The sequence below is a fragment of the Oncorhynchus masou genome, unplaced genomic scaffold, assembly GCF_036934945.1.
Source record: "Oncorhynchus masou masou isolate Uvic2021 unplaced genomic scaffold, UVic_Omas_1.1 unplaced_scaffold_181, whole genome shotgun sequence".
In the NCBI taxonomy this organism is placed as follows: Eukaryota; Metazoa; Chordata; class Actinopteri; order Salmoniformes; family Salmonidae; genus Oncorhynchus; species Oncorhynchus masou.
In genome coordinates this window covers 1,753,648-1,778,164 of record NW_027016550.1, presented here as the reverse complement: position 1 = coordinate 1,778,164, position 24,517 = coordinate 1,753,648, and the positions used below count along the sequence as shown (strand labels likewise).

The 24,517-nt window shown below is 47.7% G+C and overlaps 1 protein-coding gene across 1 annotated transcript; it reads left to right on the top strand.

The window, feature by feature from the left end:
* Positions 1-3: 3 nt before the first annotated feature.
* Positions 4-24,468, top strand: LOC135538764 (guanine nucleotide exchange protein smcr8a-like). The gene is made up of 6 exons (XM_064964674.1): positions 4-934; positions 1,188-1,336; positions 2,400-2,660; positions 3,380-4,864; positions 7,671-7,895; positions 21,864-24,468. The coding sequence occupies exons 1-6, from the start codon at positions 737-739 to the stop codon at positions 23,173-23,175; spliced, it is 3,630 nt and encodes a 1,209-aa protein (XP_064820746.1). The 5' UTR covers positions 4-736; the 3' UTR covers positions 23,176-24,468.
* Positions 24,469-24,517: the final 49 nt, after the last annotated feature.

Below are 24,517 nucleotides of genomic sequence, written 5' to 3'. Positions count from 1 at the left end.
AATAATCATTTTTATGCCGATGTCCTTTCATTTTACGCCAAACATACTACGTGAAGAGTATCTATTTTCAAGATTGAAATTGTGATTCATAATGTTAAATCATGTTGAATGTGTAATATTAGGTTTGTAATTTTAGGACAGATAGCTACCTCCTTATGTGAGCTGGTCACGTGGTACCTACCAGCGGATTTTAATATGGCGACGGTCAGGATGTACATTTAACATTAAATCATTTCACCGTATTTACTACTGGGACTTTATTATACTAGTGCATGACGGGCCACTGCCGATATTACCCGGTAACGGTGCACGATTCCCCGGACGAGCAATGTGTCATTGATGCAGTGTCGGGATACAGTCGTGTTCCGTTACGCGTCGTCTGTTTGCCAGATAACTGTCTTGGCGTCGGTACTGTACGGGGGACGGAGCCAGAGAGATAGTCCCGGTGTTAAGTGCTATTGTTTATTTACAGCGGTGACAGACAGACAGAAAGACTTTGGTCAGATGTCATGTTGATGTGTGGCCTTCCTGCATCGTGTGATATCATCATGGACAGACAGGTGAAGACCACTCCCAGCTGGTAGAGGTAACGACGCAGACAGAGACAACCGTCAGTGTCGTGGACTGTTTACTCCCAGCCAGTAGAGGGATACAGACAGACCGACAGTCAGACAGCTAGCCTAGTGGATGGACTTCCTCTGATGTCAAAGCTGACCCAAGCCCGGTCCAGAGAAAGATGATTGGTGCCCCAGACGTGGTGGCGTTTACTAAGGAGGATGATTTTGGGGAGGTAGGGTACCCCAACCCCTGGGTGGTGCCAGAGGAGTTTTCTGTCCCTCTGTTCCCATCGAATAACAACGCCAACCCCTGGGCCAAGACATCCTACGCCAAGTTCACGAAGGACTTCATCCTCATATCAGAGTTCTCTGAGCAGGTCGGTACCAGGGCCAACTGGGGGAGGGGTGTGTGTGTTGATCTGAAGGTGTGTATGTCCGGATGGGGTGTGTGTGTGTTGATCTGAAGGTGTGTATGTCCGGATGGGGTGTGTGTGTGTTGATCTGACGGTGTGTATGTCCGGATGGGGTGTGTGTGTGTTGATCTGACGGTGTGTATGTTGATCTGACGGTGTGTATGTCCGGGTGGGGTGTGTGTGTAATGAGCTGACCTTGTGTTGTCCTCCCCTCCAGGTGGGCCCCCAGCCTCTGCTCACCATTCCTGACGACCCGAAGGTGTTTGGAACCTTTGACCTCAACTACTTCAGTCTGAGGATCATGTCTGTTGACTACCAGGCCTCGTTCGTAGGACACCCCACGGGCAGCGGATACCCACGACTCAGGTAACTGCTCTATTTTATTTTTTATTGTACTCTAATGACGTCCTATTGTATTTGTATTGTACTCTAATGATATTCTATTTGTATTGTACTCTAATGATATCCTATTGTATTTGTATTGTACTCTAATGATATTCTATTTGTATTGTACTCTAATGATATCCTATTGTATTTGTATTGTACTCTAATGATATTCTATTTGTATTGTACTCTAATGATATCCTATTGTATTTGTATTGTACTCTAATGATGTCCTATTGTATTTGTATTGTACTCTAATGATATTCTATTTGTATTGTACTCTAATGATATTCTATTGTATTTGTATTGTACTCTAATGATATTCTATTTGTATTGTACTCTAATGATGTCCTATTGTATTTGTATTGTACTCTAATGATATTCTATTTGTATTGTACTCTAATGATATCCTATTGTATTTGTATTGTACTCTATTGTAATGACATCCTATTTTACTGTTTTCTGGTACATTCTATTATGTTCTACTCTAATTCTATTCTACTGTAATTATTTTCTGTTCTATTTTACGTTGCATTCTACTCTAATTATTATGTTCTATTCTACTCTTTCTATTCTGTTCTATTCTGTTCTATTCTACTCTAGTTCTATTCTGTTATATTCTACTCTAGTTCTGTTCTACTCTAGTTCTATTTTGTTCTATTCTACTCTTTCTATTCTGTTCTATTCTGTTATTCTACTCTAATTATTTTCTATTCTAATTATTTTCTGTTACATTCTATTATATTCTACTCTAATTATTTTCTGTTACATTCTACTCTAATTCTGTTCTGTTCTACTCTAATTCTGTTCTATTACATTCTATGATATTCTACTCTGTTCTGTTCTATTCTAGTTCTGTTCTATTCTACTCTAGTTCTGTTCTGTTCTACTCTAGTTCTATTCTACTCTAGTTCTATTTTGTTATATTCTACTCTAATTGTATCCTGTTCTCTCCTCCCCTGTAGTTTTGTGGAGGACTCCCAGGTGGTTCTGGGTAACCCTAAGGAGGGGGCGTTTGACTAGTCTGTTCTCTCCTCCCCTGTAGTTTTGTGGAGGACTCCCGGGTGGTGCTGGGTGACTCTAAGGAGGGGGCGTTTGCCTACGTTCACCACCTGACGCTCTATGACCTGGAGGCCCGGGGCTTCGTCCGCCCGTTCTGCATGGCCTACGTCTCTGCCGACGAGAGAAAGATCATGCTGCAGTTCCAGGAGCTGTCGCTCCGCTTCTCCCGCGCCTCCGAGTGCCTGAAGACCGGTAACCGACGGGCCTTCGCCCGCGAGCTGCAGAGGAAGCTACATGACCTGGAGTACGAGGACAGAGACGCACACACACACACACACTCTCTGGAGTACAAGGACAGAGACGCACACACACTCTCTGGAGTACGAGGACAGAGACGCACACACACACACTCTGGAGTACGAGGACAGAGACGCACACACACACACACTCTCTGGAGTACAAGGACAGAGACGCACACACACTCTCTGGAGTACGAGGACAGAGACGCACACACACACTCTGGAGTACGAGGACAGAGACGCACACACACTCTCTGGAGTACGAGGACAGTGACGCACACACACACACACTCTGGAGTACGAGGACAGAGACGCACACACAGACGCTCTAACACACACACACTCTGACACACACACGCTCTGACACACACACGCTCTGACACACACACACACGCTCTGATACACACACATGCTCTGACACACACATGCTCTGACACACACATGCTCTGACACACACACGCTCTGATACACACACACACACACACACGCTCTGATACACACACACACACACACACGCTCTGATACACACACGCTCTGACACACACACACACGCTCTGATACACACACGCTCTGACACACACACACGCTCTGACACACACACACACACTCTGACACACACACACACTCTGACACACACACACACACACACACTCTGACACACACACTCTGACAGGTTCCTACTGCTACCATCTGTTGTAACTTCCTGTTGTGCCTCTCCTGCCAGGTACACACGGTCTGTTCTGCAGAAAGAGGAGGGGCTTCAGCGAGAGGCGGGGCCTCAGGGGTGTTACTCCGCCCGCGCGGTGGACAAGGCCAATGAGCTTGCGGCGATGGAGAAGAGTATCTACGAGCACCGAGACCTGCTGAGGCAGATCACCTCGTACCCCCTCCGCCCCCGCCGAGACCCCCACGCCGCACACTGTCAACACTGTGTCACCGAGTCACAGAGACACAGAGACACACCGCCTGGCCCCGACCAGGGGGAGGAGGCGGGACAGAGGAGGCAGTCCTACACCCCGCAGCTGATAAAGGGGAAGTCGGCGAAGTGTTTCGCCAAGCGTCTGAAGAACCTGACGGAGTTATGCGAGGAGAGGTTCTACGAGGCCACCGTGGAACTACTCAACCACACAGAGCGGTGTTTCCGGGGGGACTTGTGTTACCTGTACACCCGCCGCCTGGACCGAGCGCTACGCAGGAAGCAGAACGTCACCAACTTCCTGTTTGAGGAGGAGCTAGGGGAGGAGGAAGAGGAAGTAGCGGTGCTGGGAAGAATCTTCTGTTCTCTCAACCACACAGTGGGGACGGACTCTCATATGCACACCCCTTCCATCGTGCTTTGCCCCGAGCCACCAGAGTCTGTGGAGGTTCTGGAGGTGAACCCTCCCTGCCCTGATAACTCTGCCCAGCAGAGTGAGGCCCTGACCGGGGAGGAGAGGCTGGAGTCGTCACTCTCTGATCTGACCATGGAGACGCAGGACCAGGAAAGCTCTGAGGAGAATAAGGACAGCTTTAGTAGTGACAGGAGTGGAGGAGACGAGGAGGAGGAGGGACGGGATCAGACCCCTGTTTTTCTGCTGGAGGAAGAGGAGGGGGGCGAGGGTGAAACACACCGTGTGTGTGAGAGGGAGGGAGAGGCAGAAGGAGTGTTTAACAGAAAGAGGGAGGGAGAAGCAGCAGTGCTTGGGAGAGAGGAGGGAGGGGCTGAGACAGAGGAGGGAGGGGCTGAGACAGAGGAGGGAGGGGCTGAGACAGAGGAGGGAGGGGCTGAGACAGAGGAGGGAGGGGCTGAGACAGAGGAGGGTGATGGACAGAGAGTGCCTGACCCTGAGTTACTGGTCCAGATGGACACGGCCTGCTGCATGTCTCAGGAGGGCTTCATGTACAACTCTTCTCCCCCAGACACGCTGCCTGCTTCTGGGCTGCAGCCCGGCTCTCTTCCCCTTCCCCTGGTGGTCAACCAGGAGCCCCAGGCCCTGCTGCCGGTCCAGGGGGACTACGGCCTGGGTTCCACCCACTGCCAGAGCCCTGGGGCTGGGCTGGACCTGCCCGTCTCCTCCTCGGGAGATACCACCTCCAGGGGTTCGGACCAGGACGGGTGGGACTGTACCATGTCAGCGTCTACGGGGTCCGAACGGGCCGGCTCCCCTCTGGGGTACGGGGGGTTGGTAACGCTGAGGCAGAAGAAGAGGACCGGGCAGGGAGCGCTCAGGTGAGTCACTCATTGGTTGATTAATTCATTCTATAGCTTAGAGGACTCCTGATATCTCCAGTCTATGTGTGTGTGTTTTTACCTGCTCCCCCCCCCCATGGAAGGTGTTTCTATACCTGCTCTCTCCCCTCCTATTCTCTCACCTGTCCATCTGCTCCCTCTCTCTCGCCTGTCCACCTGCTCCCTCTCTCTCGCCTGTCCGCCTGCTCCCTCTCTCTTGCCTGTCCATCTGCTCCCTCTCTCTCGCCTGTCCGCCTGCTCCCTCTCTCTCGCCTGTCCATCTGCTCCCTCTCTCTCGCCTGTCCATCTGCTCCCTCTCTCTCGCCTGTCCATCTGCTCCCTCTCTCTCGCCTGTCCACCTGCTCCCTCTCTCTCGCCTGTCCGCCTGCTCCCTCTCTCTCGCCTGTCCATCTGCTCCCTCTCTCTCGCCTGTCCATCTGCTCCCTCTCTCTCACCTGTCCATCTGCTCCCTCTCTCTCACCTGCTGTCACTGTCACTTGTCACTCAAGTATAACATTATTGTCATCGGAGAGTTCCTCAATGAGCTAGACACCTTGGAGAGTTCCTCAATGAGCTAGACACCTTGGAGAGTTCCTCAATGAGCTAGACACCTTGGAGAGTTCCTCAATGAGCTAGACACCTTGGAGAGTTCCTCAATGAGCTAGACACCTTGGAGAGTTCCTCAATGAGCTAGACACCTTGGAGAGTTCCTCAATGAGCTAGACACCTCGGAGAGTTCCTCAATGAGCTAGACACCTTGGAGAGTTCATCAATGAGCTAGACACCTTGGAGAGTTCCTCAATGAGCTAGACACCCTGGAGAGTTCCTCAATGAGCTAGACACCTTGGAGAGTTCCTCAATGAGCTAGACACCCTGGAGAGTTCCTCAATGAGCTAGACACCTTGGAGAGTTCCTCAATGAGCTAGACACCTTGGAGAGTTCCTCAATGAGCTAGACACCCTGGAGAGTTCCTCAATGAGCTAGACACCTTGGAGAGTTCCTCAATGAGCTAGACACCTTGGAGAGTTCCTCAATGAGCTAGACACCTTGGAGAGTTCCTCAATGAGCTAGACACCTTGGAGAGTTCCTCAATGAGCTAGACACCTTGGAGAGTTCCTCAATGAGCTAGACACCTTGGAGAGTTCCTCAATGAGCTAGACACCCTGGAGAGTTCCTCAATGAGCTAGACACCCTGGAGAGTTCCTCAATGAGCTAGACACCCTGGAGAGTTCCTCAATGAGCTAGACACCTTGGAGAGTTCCTCAATGAGCTAGACACCTTGGAGAGTTCCTCAATGAGCTAGACACCCTGGAGAGTTCCTCAATGAGCTAGACACCTTGGAGAGTTCCTCAATGAGCTAGACACCTTGGAGAGTTCCTCAATGAGCTAGACACCTTGGAGAGTTCCTCAATGAGCATGACACCTTGGAGAGTTCCTCAATGAGCTAGACACCTTGGAGAGTTCCTCAATGAGCTAGACACCTTGGAGAGTTCCTCAATGAGCATGACACCTTGGAGAGTTCCTCAATGAGCATGACACCTTGGAGAGTTCCTCAATGAGCTAGACACCTTGGAGAGTTCCTCAATGAGCTAGACACCTTGGAGAGTTCCTCAATGAGCTAGACACCTTGGAGAGTTCCTCAATGAGCTAGACACCCTGGAGAGTTCCTCAATGAGCTAGACACCTTGGAGAGTTCCTCAATGAGCTAGACACCTTGGAGAGTTCCTCAATGAGCTAGACACCTTGGAGAGTTCCTCAATGAGCTAGACACCTTGGAGAGTTCCTCAATGAGCTAGACACCTTGGAGAGTTCCTCAATGAGCTAGACACCCTGGAGAGTTCCTCAATGAGCTAGACACCCTGGAGAGTTCCTCAATGAGCTGTACTGTTGCATTATATATTACTGTTGGAGCTAGAAACACAAGCATTAGATATTACTGTTGGAGCTAGGAACACAAGCATTAGATATTACTGTTGGAGCTAGGAACACAAGCATTAGATATTACTGTTGGAGCTAGGAACACAAGCATTAGATATTACTGTTGGAGCTAGGAACACAAGCATTTAGTTAGATATTACTGCACTGTTGGAGCTAGAAACACAAGCATTTAGTTAGATACTACTGTACTGTTGGAGCTAGGAACACAAGCATTAGATATTACTGTTGGAGCTAGGAACACAAGCATTTAGTTAGATATTACTGTACTGTTGGAGCTAGGAACACAAGCATTAGATATTACTGTTGGAGCTAGGAACACAAGCATTAGATATTACTGTTGGAGCTAGGAACACAAGCATTAGATATTACTGTTGGAGCTAGGAACACAAGCATTAGATATTACTGTTGGAGCTAGGAACACAAGCATTAGATATTACTGTTGGAGCTAGGAACACAAGCATTTGGTTAGATATTACTGCACTGTTGGAGCTAGGAACACAAGCATTTAGTTAGATATTACTGTTGGAGCTAGGAACACAAGCATTAGATATTACTGTTGGAGCTAGGAACACAAGCATTTAGTTAGATATTACTGTTGGAGCTAGAAACACAAGCATTAGATATTACTGTTGGAGCTAGGAACACAAGCATTAGATATTACTGTTGGAGCTAGGAACACAAGCATTTAGTTAGATACTACTGTACTGTTGGAGCTAGAAACACAAGCATTATATATTACTGTTGGAGCTAGGAACACAAGCATTTAGTTAGATATTACTGTTGGAGCTAGAAACACCCTCAATAACATTGCTAAAAACGTGTATGTGACCAATAACGTGTGATCGTCTCTCTCGGTCTCGACCTCCAGGTTTGTGCGTCAGTATCCGTTTGCCCTGCATGCCCTGTGGTCCCTGCTGAGTGGTCGAACCCTGGTGGTGCTGGGATCTGAGGAGGGGAGGGTCAGGAGGCTGGTGTCCGCTCTGGCCCTCTACGTGCCTGGACCCGGGCGCTGTGGGGAGAGGGTCCAGCCCTGGCTCTCCTGCCCCTTCAGCCTCACTGACCTACAGAGATGGAAACTCATAGGACTGCAGAGGTGAGGAGGAAGGGGCGGTGCCTGTGTTCTACAGCAGCAGGCTGTCACATGACATGATGTGTCATCAGTCCTGGGGTCAGTCAGTGCATCTTTTGACCGAAACACTTCCTGTTATAACTAGCCTATATACGGTCAACTTCCTGTTATAACTAGCCCACATACGGTCTACTTCCTGTTATAACTAGCCTATAAGTGGTCAACTTCCTGTTATAACTAGCCTATATACGGTCAACTTCCTGTTATAACTAGCCCACATACGGTCAACTTCCTGTTATAACTAGCCCACATACGGTCAACTTCCTGTTATAACTAGCCCACATACGGTCAATTTCCTGTTATAACTAGCCCACATACGGTCAACTTCCTGTTATAACGAGCCCACATACGGTCAACTTCCTGTTATAACTAGCCCACATACGGTCAACTTCCTGTTATAACTAGCCTATATACGGTCAACTTCCTGTTATAACGAGCCCACATACGGTCAACTTCCTGTTATAACTCACCCACATACGGTCAACTTCCTGTTATAACTAGCCCACATACGTTCAACTTCCTGTTATAACTAGCCTATATACGGTCAACTTCCTGTTATAACTAGCCCACATACGGTCAACTTCCTGTTATAACTAGCCCACATACGGTCAACTTCCTGTTATAACGAGCCCACATACGGTCAACTTCCTGTTATAACTAGCCTATATACGGTCAACTTCCTGTTATAACTAGCCCACATACGGTCAACTTCCTGTTATAACTAGCCCACATACGGTCAACTTCCTGTTATAACTAGCCCACATACGGTCAACTTCCTGTTATAACGAGCCCACATACGGTCAACTTCCTGTTATAACTAGCCTATATACGGTCAACTTCCTGTTATAACTAGCCCATATACGGTCAACTTCCTGTTATAACTAGCCTATATACGGTCAACTTCCTGTTATAACTAGCCCACATACGGTCAACTGCCCTATATACAGTAGACATGTCTCCTACCCTATATACAGTAGACATGCCTCCTCCTACCCTATATACAGTAGACATGTCTCCTCCTACCCTATATACAGTAGACATGCCTCCTCCTACCCTATATACAGTAGACATGCCTCCTACCCTATATACAGTAGACATGCCTCCTCCTACCCTATATACAGTAGACATGTCTCCTCCTACCCTATATACAGGAGACATGCCTCCTCCTACCCTATATACAGTAGACATGCCTCCTCCTACCCTATATACAGTAGACATGCCTACTCCTACCCTATATACAGTAGACATGCCTACTCCTACCCTATATACAGTAGACATGCCTCCTCCTACCCTATATACAGTAGACATGCCTCCTCCTACCCTATATACAGTAGACATGCCTCCTCCTACCCTATATACAGTAGACATGCCTCCTACCCTATATACAGTAGACATGTCTTCTCCTACCCTATATACAGTAGACATGCCTCCTCCTACCCTATATACAGTAGACATGCCTCCTCCTACCCTATATACAGTAGACATGCCTCCTCCTACCCTATATACAGTAGACAGGCCTCCTCCTACCCTATATACAGTAGACATGCCTCCTCCTACCCTATATACAGTAGACAGGCCTCCTCCTACCCTATATACAGTAGACATGTCTCCTCCTACCCTATATACAGTAGACATGTCTCCTACCCTCTATACAGTAGACATGTCTCCTACCCTATATACAGTAGACATGTCTCCTCCTACCCTATATACAGTAGACATGCCTCCTCCTACCCTATATACAGTAGACATGCCTCCTCCTACCCTATATACAGTAGACATGCCTCCTCCTACCCTCTATACAGTAGACATGTCTCCTCCTACCCTATATACAGTAGACATGCCTCCTCCTACCCTATATACAGTAGACATGCCTCCTCCTACCCTATATACAGTAGACATGCCTCCTCCTACCCTATATACAGTAGACATGCCTCCTCCTACCCTATATACAGTAGACATGCCTCCTCCTACCCTATATACAGTAGACATGCCTCCTCCTACCCTATATACAGTAGACATGCCTCCTCCTACCCTATATACAGTAGACATGCCTCCTCCTACCCTATATACAGTAGACATGCCTCCTCCTACCCTATATACAGTAGACATGCCTCCTCCTACCCTATATACAGTAGACATGCCTCCTCCCCCTATATACAGTAGACATGCCTCCTCCTACCCTATATACAGTAGACATGTCTCCTCCTACCCTATATACAGTAGACATGCCTCCTCCTACCCTATATACAGTAGACATGCCTCCTCCTACCCTATATACAGTAGACATGCCTCCTCCTACCCTATATACAGTAGACATGCCTCCTCCTACCCTATAGACAGTAGACATGTCTCCTCCTACCCTATATACAGTAGACATGCCTCCTCCTACCCTATATACAGTAGACATGTCTCCTCCTCCTACCCTATATACAGTAGACATGTCTCCTCCTCCTACCCTATATACAGTAGACATGTCGCCTCCTCCTACCCTATATACAGTAGACATGCCTCCTCCTACCCTATATACAGTAGACATGTCTCCTCCTACCCTATATACAGTAGACATGCCTCCTCCTACCCTATATACAGTAGACATGCCTCCTCCTACCCTATAGACAGTAGACATGCCTCCTCCTACCCTATATACAGTAGACATGCCTCCTCCTACCCTATATACAGTAGACATGCCTCCTCCTACCCTATATACAGTAGACATGCCTCCTCCTACCCTATATACAGTAGACATGTCTCCTCCTACCCTATATACAGTAGACATGTCGCCTCCTCCTACCCTATATACAGTAGACATGTCGCCTCCTCCTACCCTATATACAGTAGACATGTCGCCTCCTCCTACCCTATATACAGTAGACATGTCTCCTCCTCCTACCCTATATACAGTAGACATGTCGCCTCCTCCTACCCTATATACAGTAGACATGTCGCCTCCTCCTACCCTATATACAGTAGACATGTCGCCTCCTCCTACCCTATATACAGTAGACATGTCGCCTCCTCCTACCCTATATACAGTAGACATGCCTCCTCCTACCCTATATACAGTAGACATGCCTCCTCCTACCCTATATACAGTAGACATGCCTCCTCCTACCCTATATACAGTAGACATGCCTCCTCCTACCCTATATACAGTAGACATGCCTCCTCCTACCCTATATACAGTAGACATGCCTCCTTACCCTATATACAGTAGACATGTCTCCTCCTCCTACCCTATATACAGTAGACATGTCGCCTCCTCCTACCCTATATACAGTAGACATGTCTCCTCCTCCTACCCTATATACAGTAGACATGCCTCCTCCTACCCTATATACAGTAGACATGCCTCCTCCTACCCTATATACAGTAGACATGCCTCCTCCTACCCTATATACAGTAGACATGTCTCCTCCTACCCTATATACAGTAGACATGCCTCCTCCTACCCTATATACAGTAGACATGCCTCCTCCTACCCTATATACAGTAGACATGCCTCCTCCTACCCTATATACAGTAGACATGCCTCCTCCTACCCTATATACAGTAGACATGCCTCCTCCTACCCTATATACAGTAGACATGCCTCCTCCTACCCTATATACAGTAGACATGTCTCCTCCTACCCTATATACAGTAGACATGCCTCCTCCTACCCTATATACAGTAGACGTGCCTCCTCCTACCCTATATACAGTAGACGTGCCTCCTCCTCCTACCCTATATACAGTAGACATGCCTCCTCCTACCCTATATACAGTAGACATGTCTCCTCCTACCCTATATACAGTAGACATGTCTCCTCCTACCCTATATACAGTAGACAGGCCTCCTCCTACCCTATATACAGTAGACAGGCCTCCTCCTCCTACCCTATATACAGTAGACATGCCTCCTCCTCCTACCCTATATACAGTAGACATGCCTCCTCCTACCCTATATACAGTAGACATGCCTCCTCCTACCCTATATACAGTAGACATGCCTCCTCCTCCTACCCTATATACAGTAGACATGCCTCCTCCTCCTACCCTATATACAGTAGACATGCCTCCTCCTCCTACCCTATATACAGTAGACATGCCTCCTCCTACCCTATATACAGTAGACATGCCTCCTCCTACCCTATATACAGTAGACATGCCTCCTCCTACCCTATATACAGTAGACATGCCTCCTCCTACCCTATATACAGTAGACATGCCTCCTCCTACCCTATATACAGTAGACATGCCTCCTCCTACCCTATATACAGTAGACATGCCTCCTCCTACCCTATAGACAGTAGACATGCCTCCTACCCTATATACAGTAGACATGCCTCCTACCCTATATACAGTAGACATGTCTCCTCCTCCTACCCTATATACAGTAGACATGCCTCCTCCTACCCTATATACAGTAGACATGCCTCCTCCTCCTACCCTATATACAGTAGACATGCCTCCTCCTACCCTATATACAGTAGACATGTCTCCTCCTACCCTATATACAGTAGACATGCCTCCTCCTACCCTATATACAGTAGACATGTCTCCTCCTACCCTATATACAGTAGACATGTCTCCTCCTCCTACCCTATATACAGTAGACATGCCTCCTACCCTATATACAGTAGACATGCCTCCTCCTACCCTATATACAGTAGACATGTCTCCTCCTACCCTATATACAGTAGACATGCCTCCTCCTACCCTATATACAGTAGACATGCCTCCTCCTACCCTATATACAGTAGACATGCCTCCTCCTACCCTATATACAGTAGACATGCCTCCTCCTACCCTATATACAGTAGACATGCCTCCTCCTACCCTATATACAGTAGACATGCCTCCTCCTACCCTATATACAGTAGACATGTCTCCTCCTACCCTATATACAGTAGACATGCCTCCTCCTACCCTATATACAGTAGACATGTCTCCTCCTACCCTATATACAGTAGACATGCCTCCTACCCTATATACAGTAGACATGTCTTCTCCTACCCTATATACAGTAGACATGCCTCCTCCTCCTACCCTATATACAGTAGACATGCCTCTCCTACCCTATATACAGTAGACATGCCTCCTACCCTATATACAGTAGACATGCCTCCTCCTACCCTATATACAGTAGACATGCCTCCTCCTACCCTATATACAGTAGACATGCCTCCTCCTACCCTATATACAGTAGACATGCCTCCTACCCTATATACAGTAGACATGCCTCCTCCTACCCTATATACAGTAGACATGCCTCCTCCTACCCTATATACAGTAGACATGCCTCCTCCTACCCTATATACAGTAGACATGCCTCCTCCTACCCTATATACAGTAGACATGCCTCCTCCTACCCTATAGACAGTAGACATGCCTCCTCCTCCTACCCTATAGACAGTAGACATGCCTCCTCCTCCTACCCTATAGACAGTAGACATGCCTCCTCCTCCTACCCTATAGACAGTAGACATGCCTCCTCCTCCTACCCTATAGACAGTAGACATGCCTCCTCCTACCCTATATACAGTAGACATGTCTCCTCCTACCCTATATACAGTAGACATGTCTCCTCCTACCCTATATACAGTAGACATGCCTCCTCTTACCCTATATACAGTAGACATGCCTCCTCCTACCCTATATACAGTAGACATGCCTCCTCCTACCCTATATACAGTAGACATGCCGCCTCCTACCCTATATACAGTAGACATGTCTCCTCCTACCCTATATACAGTAGACATGCCTCCTCCTACCCTATATACAGTAGACATGCCTCCTCCTACCCTATATACAGTAGACATGCCTCCTCCTACCCTATATACAGTAGACATGCCTCCTCCTACCCTATATACAGTAGACATGCCTCCTCCTACCCTATATACAGTAGACATGCCTCCTACCCTATATACAGTAGACATGCCTCCTCCTCCTCCTACCCTATATACAGTAGACATGCCTCCTACCCTATATACAGTAGACATGCCTCCTCCTACCCTATATACAGTAGACATGCCTCCTCCTACCCTATATACAGTAGACATGCCTCCTACCCTATATACAGTAGACATGCCTCCTCCTCCTCCTACCCTATATACAGTAGACATGCCTCCTACCCTATATACAGTAGACATGCCTCCTCCTACCCTATATACAGTAGACATGCCTCCTCCTACCCTATATACAGTAGACATGCCTCCTCCTACCCTATAGACAGTAGACATGCCTCCTCCTACCCTATAGACAGTAGACATGCCTCCTACCCTATATACAGTAGACATGCCTCCTCCTACCCTATATACAGTACCCTATACAGACATGTCTCCTCCTCCTACCCTATATACAGTAGACATGTCTCCTCCTACCCTATATACAGTAGACATGCCTCCTCCTCCTACCCTATATACAGTAGACATGCCTCCTCCTACCCTATATACAGTAGACATGTCTCCTACCCTATATACAGTAGACATGCCTCCTCCTACCCTATATACAGTAGACATGTCTCCTCCTACCCTATATACAGTAGACATGTCTCCTCCTCCTACCCTATATACAGTAGACATGCCTCCTACCCTATATACAGTAGACATGCCTCCTCCTACCCTATATACAGTAGACATGTCTCCTCCTACCCTATATACAGTAGACATGCCTCCTCCTACCCTATATACAGTAGACATGCCTCCTCCTACCCTATATACAGTAGACATGCCTCCTCCTACCCTATATACAGTAGACATGTCTCCTCCTACCCTATATACAGTAGACATGCCTCCTACCCTATATACAGTAGACATGTCTTCTCCTACCCTATATACAGTAGACATGCCTCCTCCTCCTACCCTATATACAGTAGACATGCCTCCTCCTACCCTATATACAGTAGACATGCCTCCCTACCCTATATACAGTAGACATGCCTCCTCCTACCCTATATACAGTAGACATGCCTCCTCCTACCCTATATACAGTAGACATGCCTCCTCCTACCCTATATACAGTAGACATGCCTCCTCCTACCATGCCTCCTCCTATATATACAGTAGACATGCCTCCTCCTACCCTATATACAGTAGACATGCCTCCTCCTACCCTATATACAGTAGACATGCCTCCTCCTACCCTATATACAGTAGACATGCCTCCTCCTACCCTATATACAGTAGACATGCCTCCTCCTCCTACCCTATAGACAGTAGACATGCCTCCTCCTCCTACCCTATAGACAGTAGACATGCCTCCTCCTCCTACCCTATAGACAGTAGACATGCCTCCTCCTCCTACCCTATAGACAGTAGACATGCCTCCTCCTCCTACCCTATAGACAGTAGACATGCCTCCTCCTACCCTATATACAGTAGACATGTCTCCTCCTACCCTATATACAGTAGACATGTCTCCTCCTACCCTATATACAGTAGACATGCCTCCTCTTACCCTATATACAGTAGACATGCCTCCTCCTACCCTATATACAGTAGACATGCCTCCTCCTACCCTATATACAGTAGACATGCCGCCTCCTACCCTATATACAGTAGACATGCCTCCTCCTACCCTATATACAGTAGACATGCCTCCTCCTACCCTATATACAGTAGACATGCCTCCTCCTACCCTATATACAGTAGACATGCCTCCTCCTACCCTATATACAGTAGACATGCCTCCTCCTACCCTATATACAGTAGACATGCCTCCTCCTACCCTATATACAGTAGACATGCCTCCTCCTACCCTATATACAGTAGACATGCCTCCTCCTCCTCCTACCCTATATACAGTAGACATGCCTCCTACCCTATATACAGTAGACATGCCTCCTCCTACCCTATATACAGTAGACATGCCTCCTCCTACCCTATATACAGTAGACATGCCTCCTCCTACCCTATATACAGTAGACATGCCTCCTACCCTATATACAGTAGACATGCCTCCTCCTCCTCCTACCCTATATACAGTAGACATGCCTCCTACCCTATATACAGTAGACATGCCTCCTCCTACCCTATATACAGTAGACATGCCTCCTCCTACCCTATATACAGTAGACATGCCTCCTCCTACCCTATATACAGTAGACATGCCTCCTCCTACCCTATATACAGTAGACATGCCTCCTCCTACCCTATATACAGTAGACATGTCTCCTCCTACCCTATATACAGTAGACATGCCTCCTCCTACCCTATATACAGTAGACATGCCTCCTACCCTATATACAGTAGACATGCCTCCTCCTCCTCCTACCCTATATACAGTAGACATGCCTCCTCCTACCCTATATACAGTAGACATGCCTCCTCCTACCCTATATACAGTAGACATGCCTCCTCCTACCCTATATACAGTAGACATGCCTCCTCCTACCCTATAGACAGTAGACATGCCTCCTACCCTATATACAGTAGACATGCCTCCTACCCTATATACAGTAGACATGTCTCCTCCTCCTACCCTATATACAGTAGACATGCCTCCTCCTACCCTATATACAGTAGACATGCCTCCTCCTCCTACCCTATATACAGTAGACATGCCTCCTCCTACCCTATATACAGTAGACATGTCTCCTACCCTATATACAGTAGACATGCCTCCTCCTACCCTATATACAGTAGACATGTCTCCTCCTACCCTATATACAGTAGACATGTCTCCTCCTCCTACCCTATATACAGTAGACATGCCTCCTACCCTATATACAGTAGACATGCCTCCTCCTACCCTATATACAGTAGACATGTCTCCTCCTACCCTATATACAGTAGACATGCCTCCTCCTACCCTATATACAGTAGACATGCCTCCTCCTACCCTATATACAGTAGACATGCCTCCTCCTACCCTATATACAGTAGACATGCCTCCTCCTACCCTATATACAGTAGACATGCCTCCTCCTACCCTATATACAGTAGACATGCCTCCTCCTAACCTATATACAGTAGACATGTCTCCTCCTACCCTATATACAGTAGACATGCCTCCTCCTACCCTATATACAGTAGACATGTCTCCTCCTACCCTATATACAGTAGACATGCCTCCTACCCTATATACAGTAGACATGTCTTCTCCTACCCTATATACAGTAGACATGCCTCCTCCTCCTACCCTATATACAGTAGACATGCCTACTCCTACCCTATATACAGTAGACATGCCTCCTACCCTATATACAGTAGACATGCCTCCTCCTACCCTATATACAGTAGACATGCCTCCTCCTACCCTATATACAGTAGACATGCCTCCTCCTACCCTATATACAGTAGACATGCCTCCTCCTACCCTATATACAGTAGACATGCCTCCTCCCTACCCTATATACAGTAGACATGCCTCCTCCTACCCTATATACAGTAGACATGCCTCCTCCTACCCTATATACAGTAGACATGCCTCCTCCTACCCTATATACAGTAGACATGCCTCCTCCTACCCTATAGACAGTAGACATGCCTCCTCCTCCTACCCTATAGACAGTAGACATGCCTCCTCCTCCTACCCTATAGACAGTAGACATGCCTCCTCCTCCTACCCTATAGACAGTAGACATGCCTCCTCCTCCTACCCTATAGACAGTAGACATGCCTCCTCCTACCCTATATACAGTAGACATGTCTCCTCCTACCCTATATACAGTAGACATGTCTCCTCCTACCCTATATACAGTAGACATGCCTCCTCTTACCCTATATACAGTAGACATGCCTCCTCCTACCCTATATACAGTAGACATGCCTCCTCCTACCCTATATACAGTAGACATGCCGCCTCCTACCCTATATACAGTAGACATGTCTCCTCCTACCCTATATACAGTAGACATGCCTCCTCCTACCCTATATACAGTAGACATGCCTCCTCCTACCCTATATACAGTAGACATGCCTCCTCCTACCCTATATACAGTAGACATGCCTCCTCCTACCCTATATACAGTAGACATGCCTCCTCCTACCCTATATACAGTAGACATGCCTCCTACCCTATATACAGTAGACATGCCTCCTCCTCCTCCTACCCTATATACAGTAGACATGCCTCCTACCCTATATACAGTAGACATGCCTCCTCCTACCCTATATACAGTAGACATGCCTCCTCCTACCCTATATACAGTAGACATGCCTCCTACCCTATATACAGTAGACATGCCTCCTCCTCCTCCTACCCTATATACAGTAGACATGCCTCCTACCCTATATACAGTAGACATGCCTCCTCCTACCCTATATACAGTAGACATGCCTCCTCCTACCCTATATACAGTAGACATGCCTCCTCCTACCCTATAGACAGTAGACATGCCTCCTCCTACCCTATAGACAGTAGACATGCCTCCTACCCTATATACAGTAGACATGCCTCCTACCCTATATACAGTAGACATGTCTCCTCCTCCTACCCTATATACAGTAGACATGTCTCCTCCTACCCTATATACAGTAGACATGCCTCCTCCTCCTACCCTATATACAGTAGACATGCCTCCTCCTACCCTATATACAGTAGACATGTCTCCTACCCTATATACAGTAGACATGCCTCCTCCTACCCTATATACAGTAGACATGTCTCCTCCTACCCTATATACAGTAGACATGTCTCCTCCTCCTACCCTATATACAGTAGACATGCCTCCTACCCTATATACAGTAGACATGCCTCCTCCTACCCTATATACAGTAGACATGTCTCCTCCTACCCTATATACAGTAGACATGCCTCCTCCTACCCTATATACAGTAGACATGCCTCCTCCTACCCTATATACAGTAGACATGCCTCCTCCTACCCTATATACAGTAGACATGTCTCCTCCTACCCTATATACAGTAGACATGCCTCCTACCCTATATACAGTAGACATGTCTTCTCCTACCCTATATACAGTAGACATGCCTCCTCCTCCTACCCTATATACAGTAGACATGCCTACTCCTACCCTATATACAGTAGACATGCCTCCTACCCTATATACAGTAGACATGCCTCCTCCTACCCTATATACAGTAGACATGCCTCCTCCTACCCTATATACAGTAGACATGCCTCCTCCTACCCTATATACAGTAGACATGCCTCCTCCTACCCTATATACAGTAGACATGCCTCCTCCTACCCTATATACAGTAGACATGCCTCCTCCTACCCTATATACAGTAGACATGCCTCCTCCTACCCTATATACAGTAGACATGCCTCCTCCTACCCTATATACAGTAGACATGCCTCCTCCTCCTACCCTATAGACAGTAGACATGCCTCCTCCTCCTACCCTATAGACAGTAGACATGCCTCCTCCTCCTACCCTATAGACAGTAGACATGCCTCCTCCTCCTACCCTATAGACAGTAGACATGCCTCCTCCTCCTACCCTATAGACAGTAGACATGCCTCCTCCTACCCTATATACAGTAGACATGTCTCCTCCTACCCTATATACAGTAGACATGTCTCCTCCTACCCTATATACAGTAGACATGCCTCCTCTTACCCTATATACAGTAGACATGCCTCCTCCTACCCTATATACAGTAGACATGCCTCCTCCTACCCTATATACAGTAGACATGCCGCCTCCTACCCTATATACAGTAGACATGCCTCCTCCTACCCTATATACAGTAGACATGCCTCCTCCTACCCTATATACAGTAGACATGCCTCCTCCTACCCTATATACAGTAGACATGCCTCCTCCTACCCTATATACAGTAGACATGCCTCCTCCTACCCTATATACAGTAGACATGCCTCCTCCTACCCTATATACAGTAGACATGCCTCCTACCCTATATACAGTAGACATGCCTCCTCCTCCTCCTACCCTATATACAGTAGACATGCCTCCTACCCTATATACAGTAGACATGCCTCCTCCTACCCTATATACAGTAGACATGCCTCCTCCTACCCTATATACAGTAGACATGCCTCCTCCTACCCTATATACAGTAGACATGCCTCCTCCTACCCTATATACAGTAGACATGCCTCCTCCTCCTCCTACCCTATATACAGTAGACATGCCTCCTACCCTATATACAGTAGACATGCCTCCTCCTACCCTATATACAGTAGACATGCCTCCTCCTACCCTATATACAGTAGACATGCCTCCTCCTACCCTATATACAGTAGACATGCCTCCTCCTACCCTATATACAGTAGACATGCCTCCTCCTACCCTATATACAGTAGACATGTCTCCTCCTACCCTATATACAGTAGACATGCCTCCTCCTACCCTATATACAGTAGACATGTCTCCTCCTACCCTATATACAGTAGACATGCCTCCTCCTACCCTATATACAGTAGACATGCCTCCTCCTACACTAGACAGTAGACATGCCTCCTCCTACCCTATATACAGTAGACATGCCTCCTACCCTATATACAGTAGACATGCCTCCTCCTCCTCCTACCCTATATACAGTAGACATGCCTCCTACCCTATATACAGTAGACATGCCTCCTCCTACCCTATATACAGTAGACATGCCTCCTCATACCCTATATACAGTAGACATGCCTCCTCCTACCCTATATACAGTAGACATGCCTCCTACCCTATATACAGTAGACATGCCTCCTCCTCCTCCTACCCTATATACAGTAGACATGCCTCCTACCCTATATACAGTAGACATGCCTCCTCCTACCCTATATACAGTAGACATGCCTCCTCCTACCCTATATACAGTAGACATGCCTCCTCCTACCCTATATACAGTAGACATGCCTCCTCCTACCCTATATACAGTAGACATGCCTCCTCCTACCCTATATACAGTAGACATGCCTCCTCCTACACTAGACAGTAGACATGCCTCCTCCTACCCTATATACAGTAGACATGCCTCCTACCCTATATACAGTAGACATGCCTCCTCCTCCTCCTACCCTATATACAGTAGACATGCCTCCTCCTACCCTATATACAGTAGACATGCCTCCTCCTACCCTATATACAGTAGACATGCCTCCTCATACCCTATATACAGTAGACATGCCTCCTCCTACCCTATATACAGTAGACATGCCTCCTACCCTATATACAGTAGACATGCCTCCTCCTCCTCCTACCCTATATACAGTAGACATGCCTCCTACCCTATATACAGTAGACATGCCTCCTCCTACCCTATATACAGTAGACATGCCTCCTCCTACCCTATATACAGTAGACATGCCTCCTCCTACCCTATATACAGTAGACATGCCTCCTCCTACCCTATATACAGTAGACATGCCTCCTCCTACCCTATATACAGTAGACATGTCTCCTCCTACCCTATATACAGTAGACATGCCTCCTCCTACCCTATATACAGTAGACATGCCTCCTCCTACCCTATATACAGTAGACATGCCTCCTCCTACCCTATATACAGTAGACATGCCTCCTCCTACCCTATATACAGTAGACATGCCTCCTCCTACACTAGACAGTAGACATGCCTCCTCCTACCCTATATACAGTAGACATGCCTCCTCCTACCCTATATACAGTAGACAGGCCTCCTCCTACCCTATATACAGTAGACATGCCTCCTCCTACCCTATATACAGTAGACATGCCTCCTCCTCCTACCCTATATACAGTAGACAGGCCTCCTACCCTATATACAGTAGACATGCCTCCTCCTACCCTATATACAGTAGACATGCCGCCTCCTACCCTATATACAGTAGACATGCCTCCTAGCTCCTACTCATACAGACAGCCTAATTAAAGTCTACACCCCCCTTGCATAGTTCTCATTTTGCGGCCTTAAATTAAAGTATAAAGTGCATTTATTTGGGATTGTTTTGGGATTGTTTTCCCCCATTGATCAATATAAAAATCTGTCTAGACTTTCACGAGGCGCTATGCATCTCACTCAGACTGAAGTTCTCCCTCTTTATCTCCCAGGATGGCGTCTCCCGTGGGGACCAGCATGCTCTGCTCTCTGTCTCGCTACAGCCGTTACATCTCCGTCCTGGACGCCGACCGGAAGACCCTCCGTTGCCCCGGCTACCGCGGGAACCTCCTGGCCAACGTGGCGGACCACCGAACCCATCTGCGTCGAGGTTCCACCTACTTCCTTCATCTCCAGAACGTGCTCAGTGGACTGGCTTCCCGGGCCTTCCTCCTTAGCTTTACGCATCACCTCCACCTTCCCATCAGCCCCCTGGAGCAGAGACAGGAAGTGGAGGAGAGGACGAGAGGCTTCCTGAGGGATCAGCTCAGGCTTGGGGAAGATGACTGTTCCATCCTGATGTACCTGAGTCAGCTGATCACACAGCACTACCTGGACAGTACCTCAGGAGGAGCTGGTACTACACAACCCCACCTGGAGAAGGACAACACGCCTGGAACCACACAGCAGCACCTGGACAGTACCTCTGGAGGAGCTGGTACTACACAACCCCACCTGGAGAAGGACAACACGCCTGGAACCACACAGCAGCACCTGGACAGTACCTCAGGAAGAGCTGTTACTACACAACCCCACCTGGAGAAGGACAACACGCCTGGAACCACACAGCAGCACCTGGACAGTACCTCAGGAAGAGCTGGTACTACACAACCCCACCTGGAGAAGGACAACACGCCTGGAACCACACAGCACTACCTGGACAGTACCTCAGGAAGAGCTGGTACTACACAACCCCACCTGGAGAAGGACAACACGCCTGGAACCACACAGCAGCACCTGGACAGTACCTCAGGAAGAGCTGGTACTACACAACCCCACCTGGAGAATGACAGCACGCCTGGAACCACACAGCAGCACCTGGAAGCTAACAACATACTAGACCCTGCCACAGGGGGCGCTATAACCCCAGAGCAGTACCTAGACCCTACCACTGGGGGCACTATAAACCCAGAGACGGGTCTAGACTCTACCACTGGGGGCGCTATAACCCCAGAGCAGTACCTAGACTCCACCACAGGGGGTGCTATAACCCCAGATCAGTACCTAGACCCTACCACTGGGGGCGCTATAACCCCAGAGCAGTACCTAGACCCTACCACTGGGGGTGCTATAACCCCAGAGCAGTACCTAGACTCCACCACTGGGGGCGCGATAACCCCAGAGCAGTACCTAGATCCTACCACTGGGGGCGCTATAACCCCAGAGCAGTACCTAGACCCTACCATCCATCAGTCTGCTACTAGGAGCAGAGCTCCACCCAGCTTCACCTTTAACTACACCACCAGTCTCCTATACAAGATCTGAAACACTGACGGGGGTCAAATCTCCTGAGAGCCTTCAAGTCCTCTCTACTCACCTCCAAACAACACCGGAGGAGACAGATCTGCTGTAGATTCACTCTGGGAGGGCCCGTCTCTGTCTCCTAGGTAACCAGGAGAGACTGAGGGCCCGTCTCTGTCTCCTAGGTAACCAGGAGAGACTGAGGGCCTGTCTCTGTCTCCTAGGTAACCAGGAAAGACCTGAGGGCCTGTCTCTGTCTCCTAGGTAACCAGGAGGGACGGAGGGGGTTTAGTGAATGTAATGTAGCAGTGTTCACGTCAGTGACGTCTCATGCTGTCCATCAAGTCCTCCTTCCGATGAATGCCCTAACCATGAACCGTCCTTCTGATCTGAGCGAGAAGTGTGTGTGTGAAACGTTAATATGTTGTGTGTGTTCGTGCCGGTCTGTCTCCCGTGACGTTGCATGTTGTCCACGGAACCACAGTACTACTACAGTTGCTTAGGAACGTTGACGTTGTAAAAAGATCAGATTGGTGCCCATTCCACACATCTCATCTAACAAAAGAGGATCTGTCACGATTGATGTTTTGTAACAAACCCACGATGTCGTTACTTAAGTCCCGATATATTGGACTGTTTTCCCTGCGTAACATGTAGAAGTTGTCCCCTTTTCAGATTTAGAAGAGGAGGTGACCGCTAAATGCTAACTCCCATCCGTATAAGCTGGTAGCATAGCTAGCATACAGAAATCGTTGATGGTAGTCTTGTTGTTTAAAAAAAAAAAAAACTAATGCACTTGATTGGTTGACGATGACATGAGTTGATGTTAACGTCCACACAAGCATTATACCTCAACATCGTGTGAAATGGACAATAGCTTAAATGTAGGCTAATTTTGCTTTGGGGTGGGGGGGGGGCAATGAGGAAGCTTGGGGATCTTAACCACGACGCGTTTCCATGGCAACGGCGTTCCCATTGTTTTGTTCAGTTGGATTTAGCTATTTACTGCATCTGTGACCAACGACGTGTATATAAACTCTGGACTGCTGATGCTTTGTTTTGGCCATTTAGAGGCTTTAAGCCACCGGTCGGCCATTTTGACAGTCCTCCATAGGATTTAATGGAATTCTACAGCATTTCAATTAAAGGTTTCGAGGACCAAATTACATGTATTTCAGTATTTGTTGTTGTTGTAGTTTGGGACAGTAACATTAGTATTTTTAGGGGGGGACGTTTATTTTTTTTAGTGTAGCTCACATGTGTAAAATTATACATTTAAGATGTATAATGGAATAAACGTGTCAGAAATGAATGTTGTGACATTAGTAAATGGATTTCTATATCTTCCAACTTACAATTGAGAGCC

Excerpts from the sequence above, each read along its gene's own strand:
- LOC135538764 (XM_064964674.1), top strand. The coding sequence starts at position 737 with ATGATTGGTGCCCCAGACGTGGTGGCGTTTACTAAGGAGGATGATTTT. Across the intron at positions 1,337-2,399 it reads AGCGGATACCCACGACTCAG|TTTTGTGGAGGACTCCCGGG; the intron begins GTAACTGCTCTA and ends CCTCCCCTGTAG. Across the intron at positions 4,865-7,670 it reads ACCGGGCAGGGAGCGCTCAG|GTTTGTGCGTCAGTATCCGT; the intron begins GTGAGTCACTCA and ends CTCGACCTCCAG.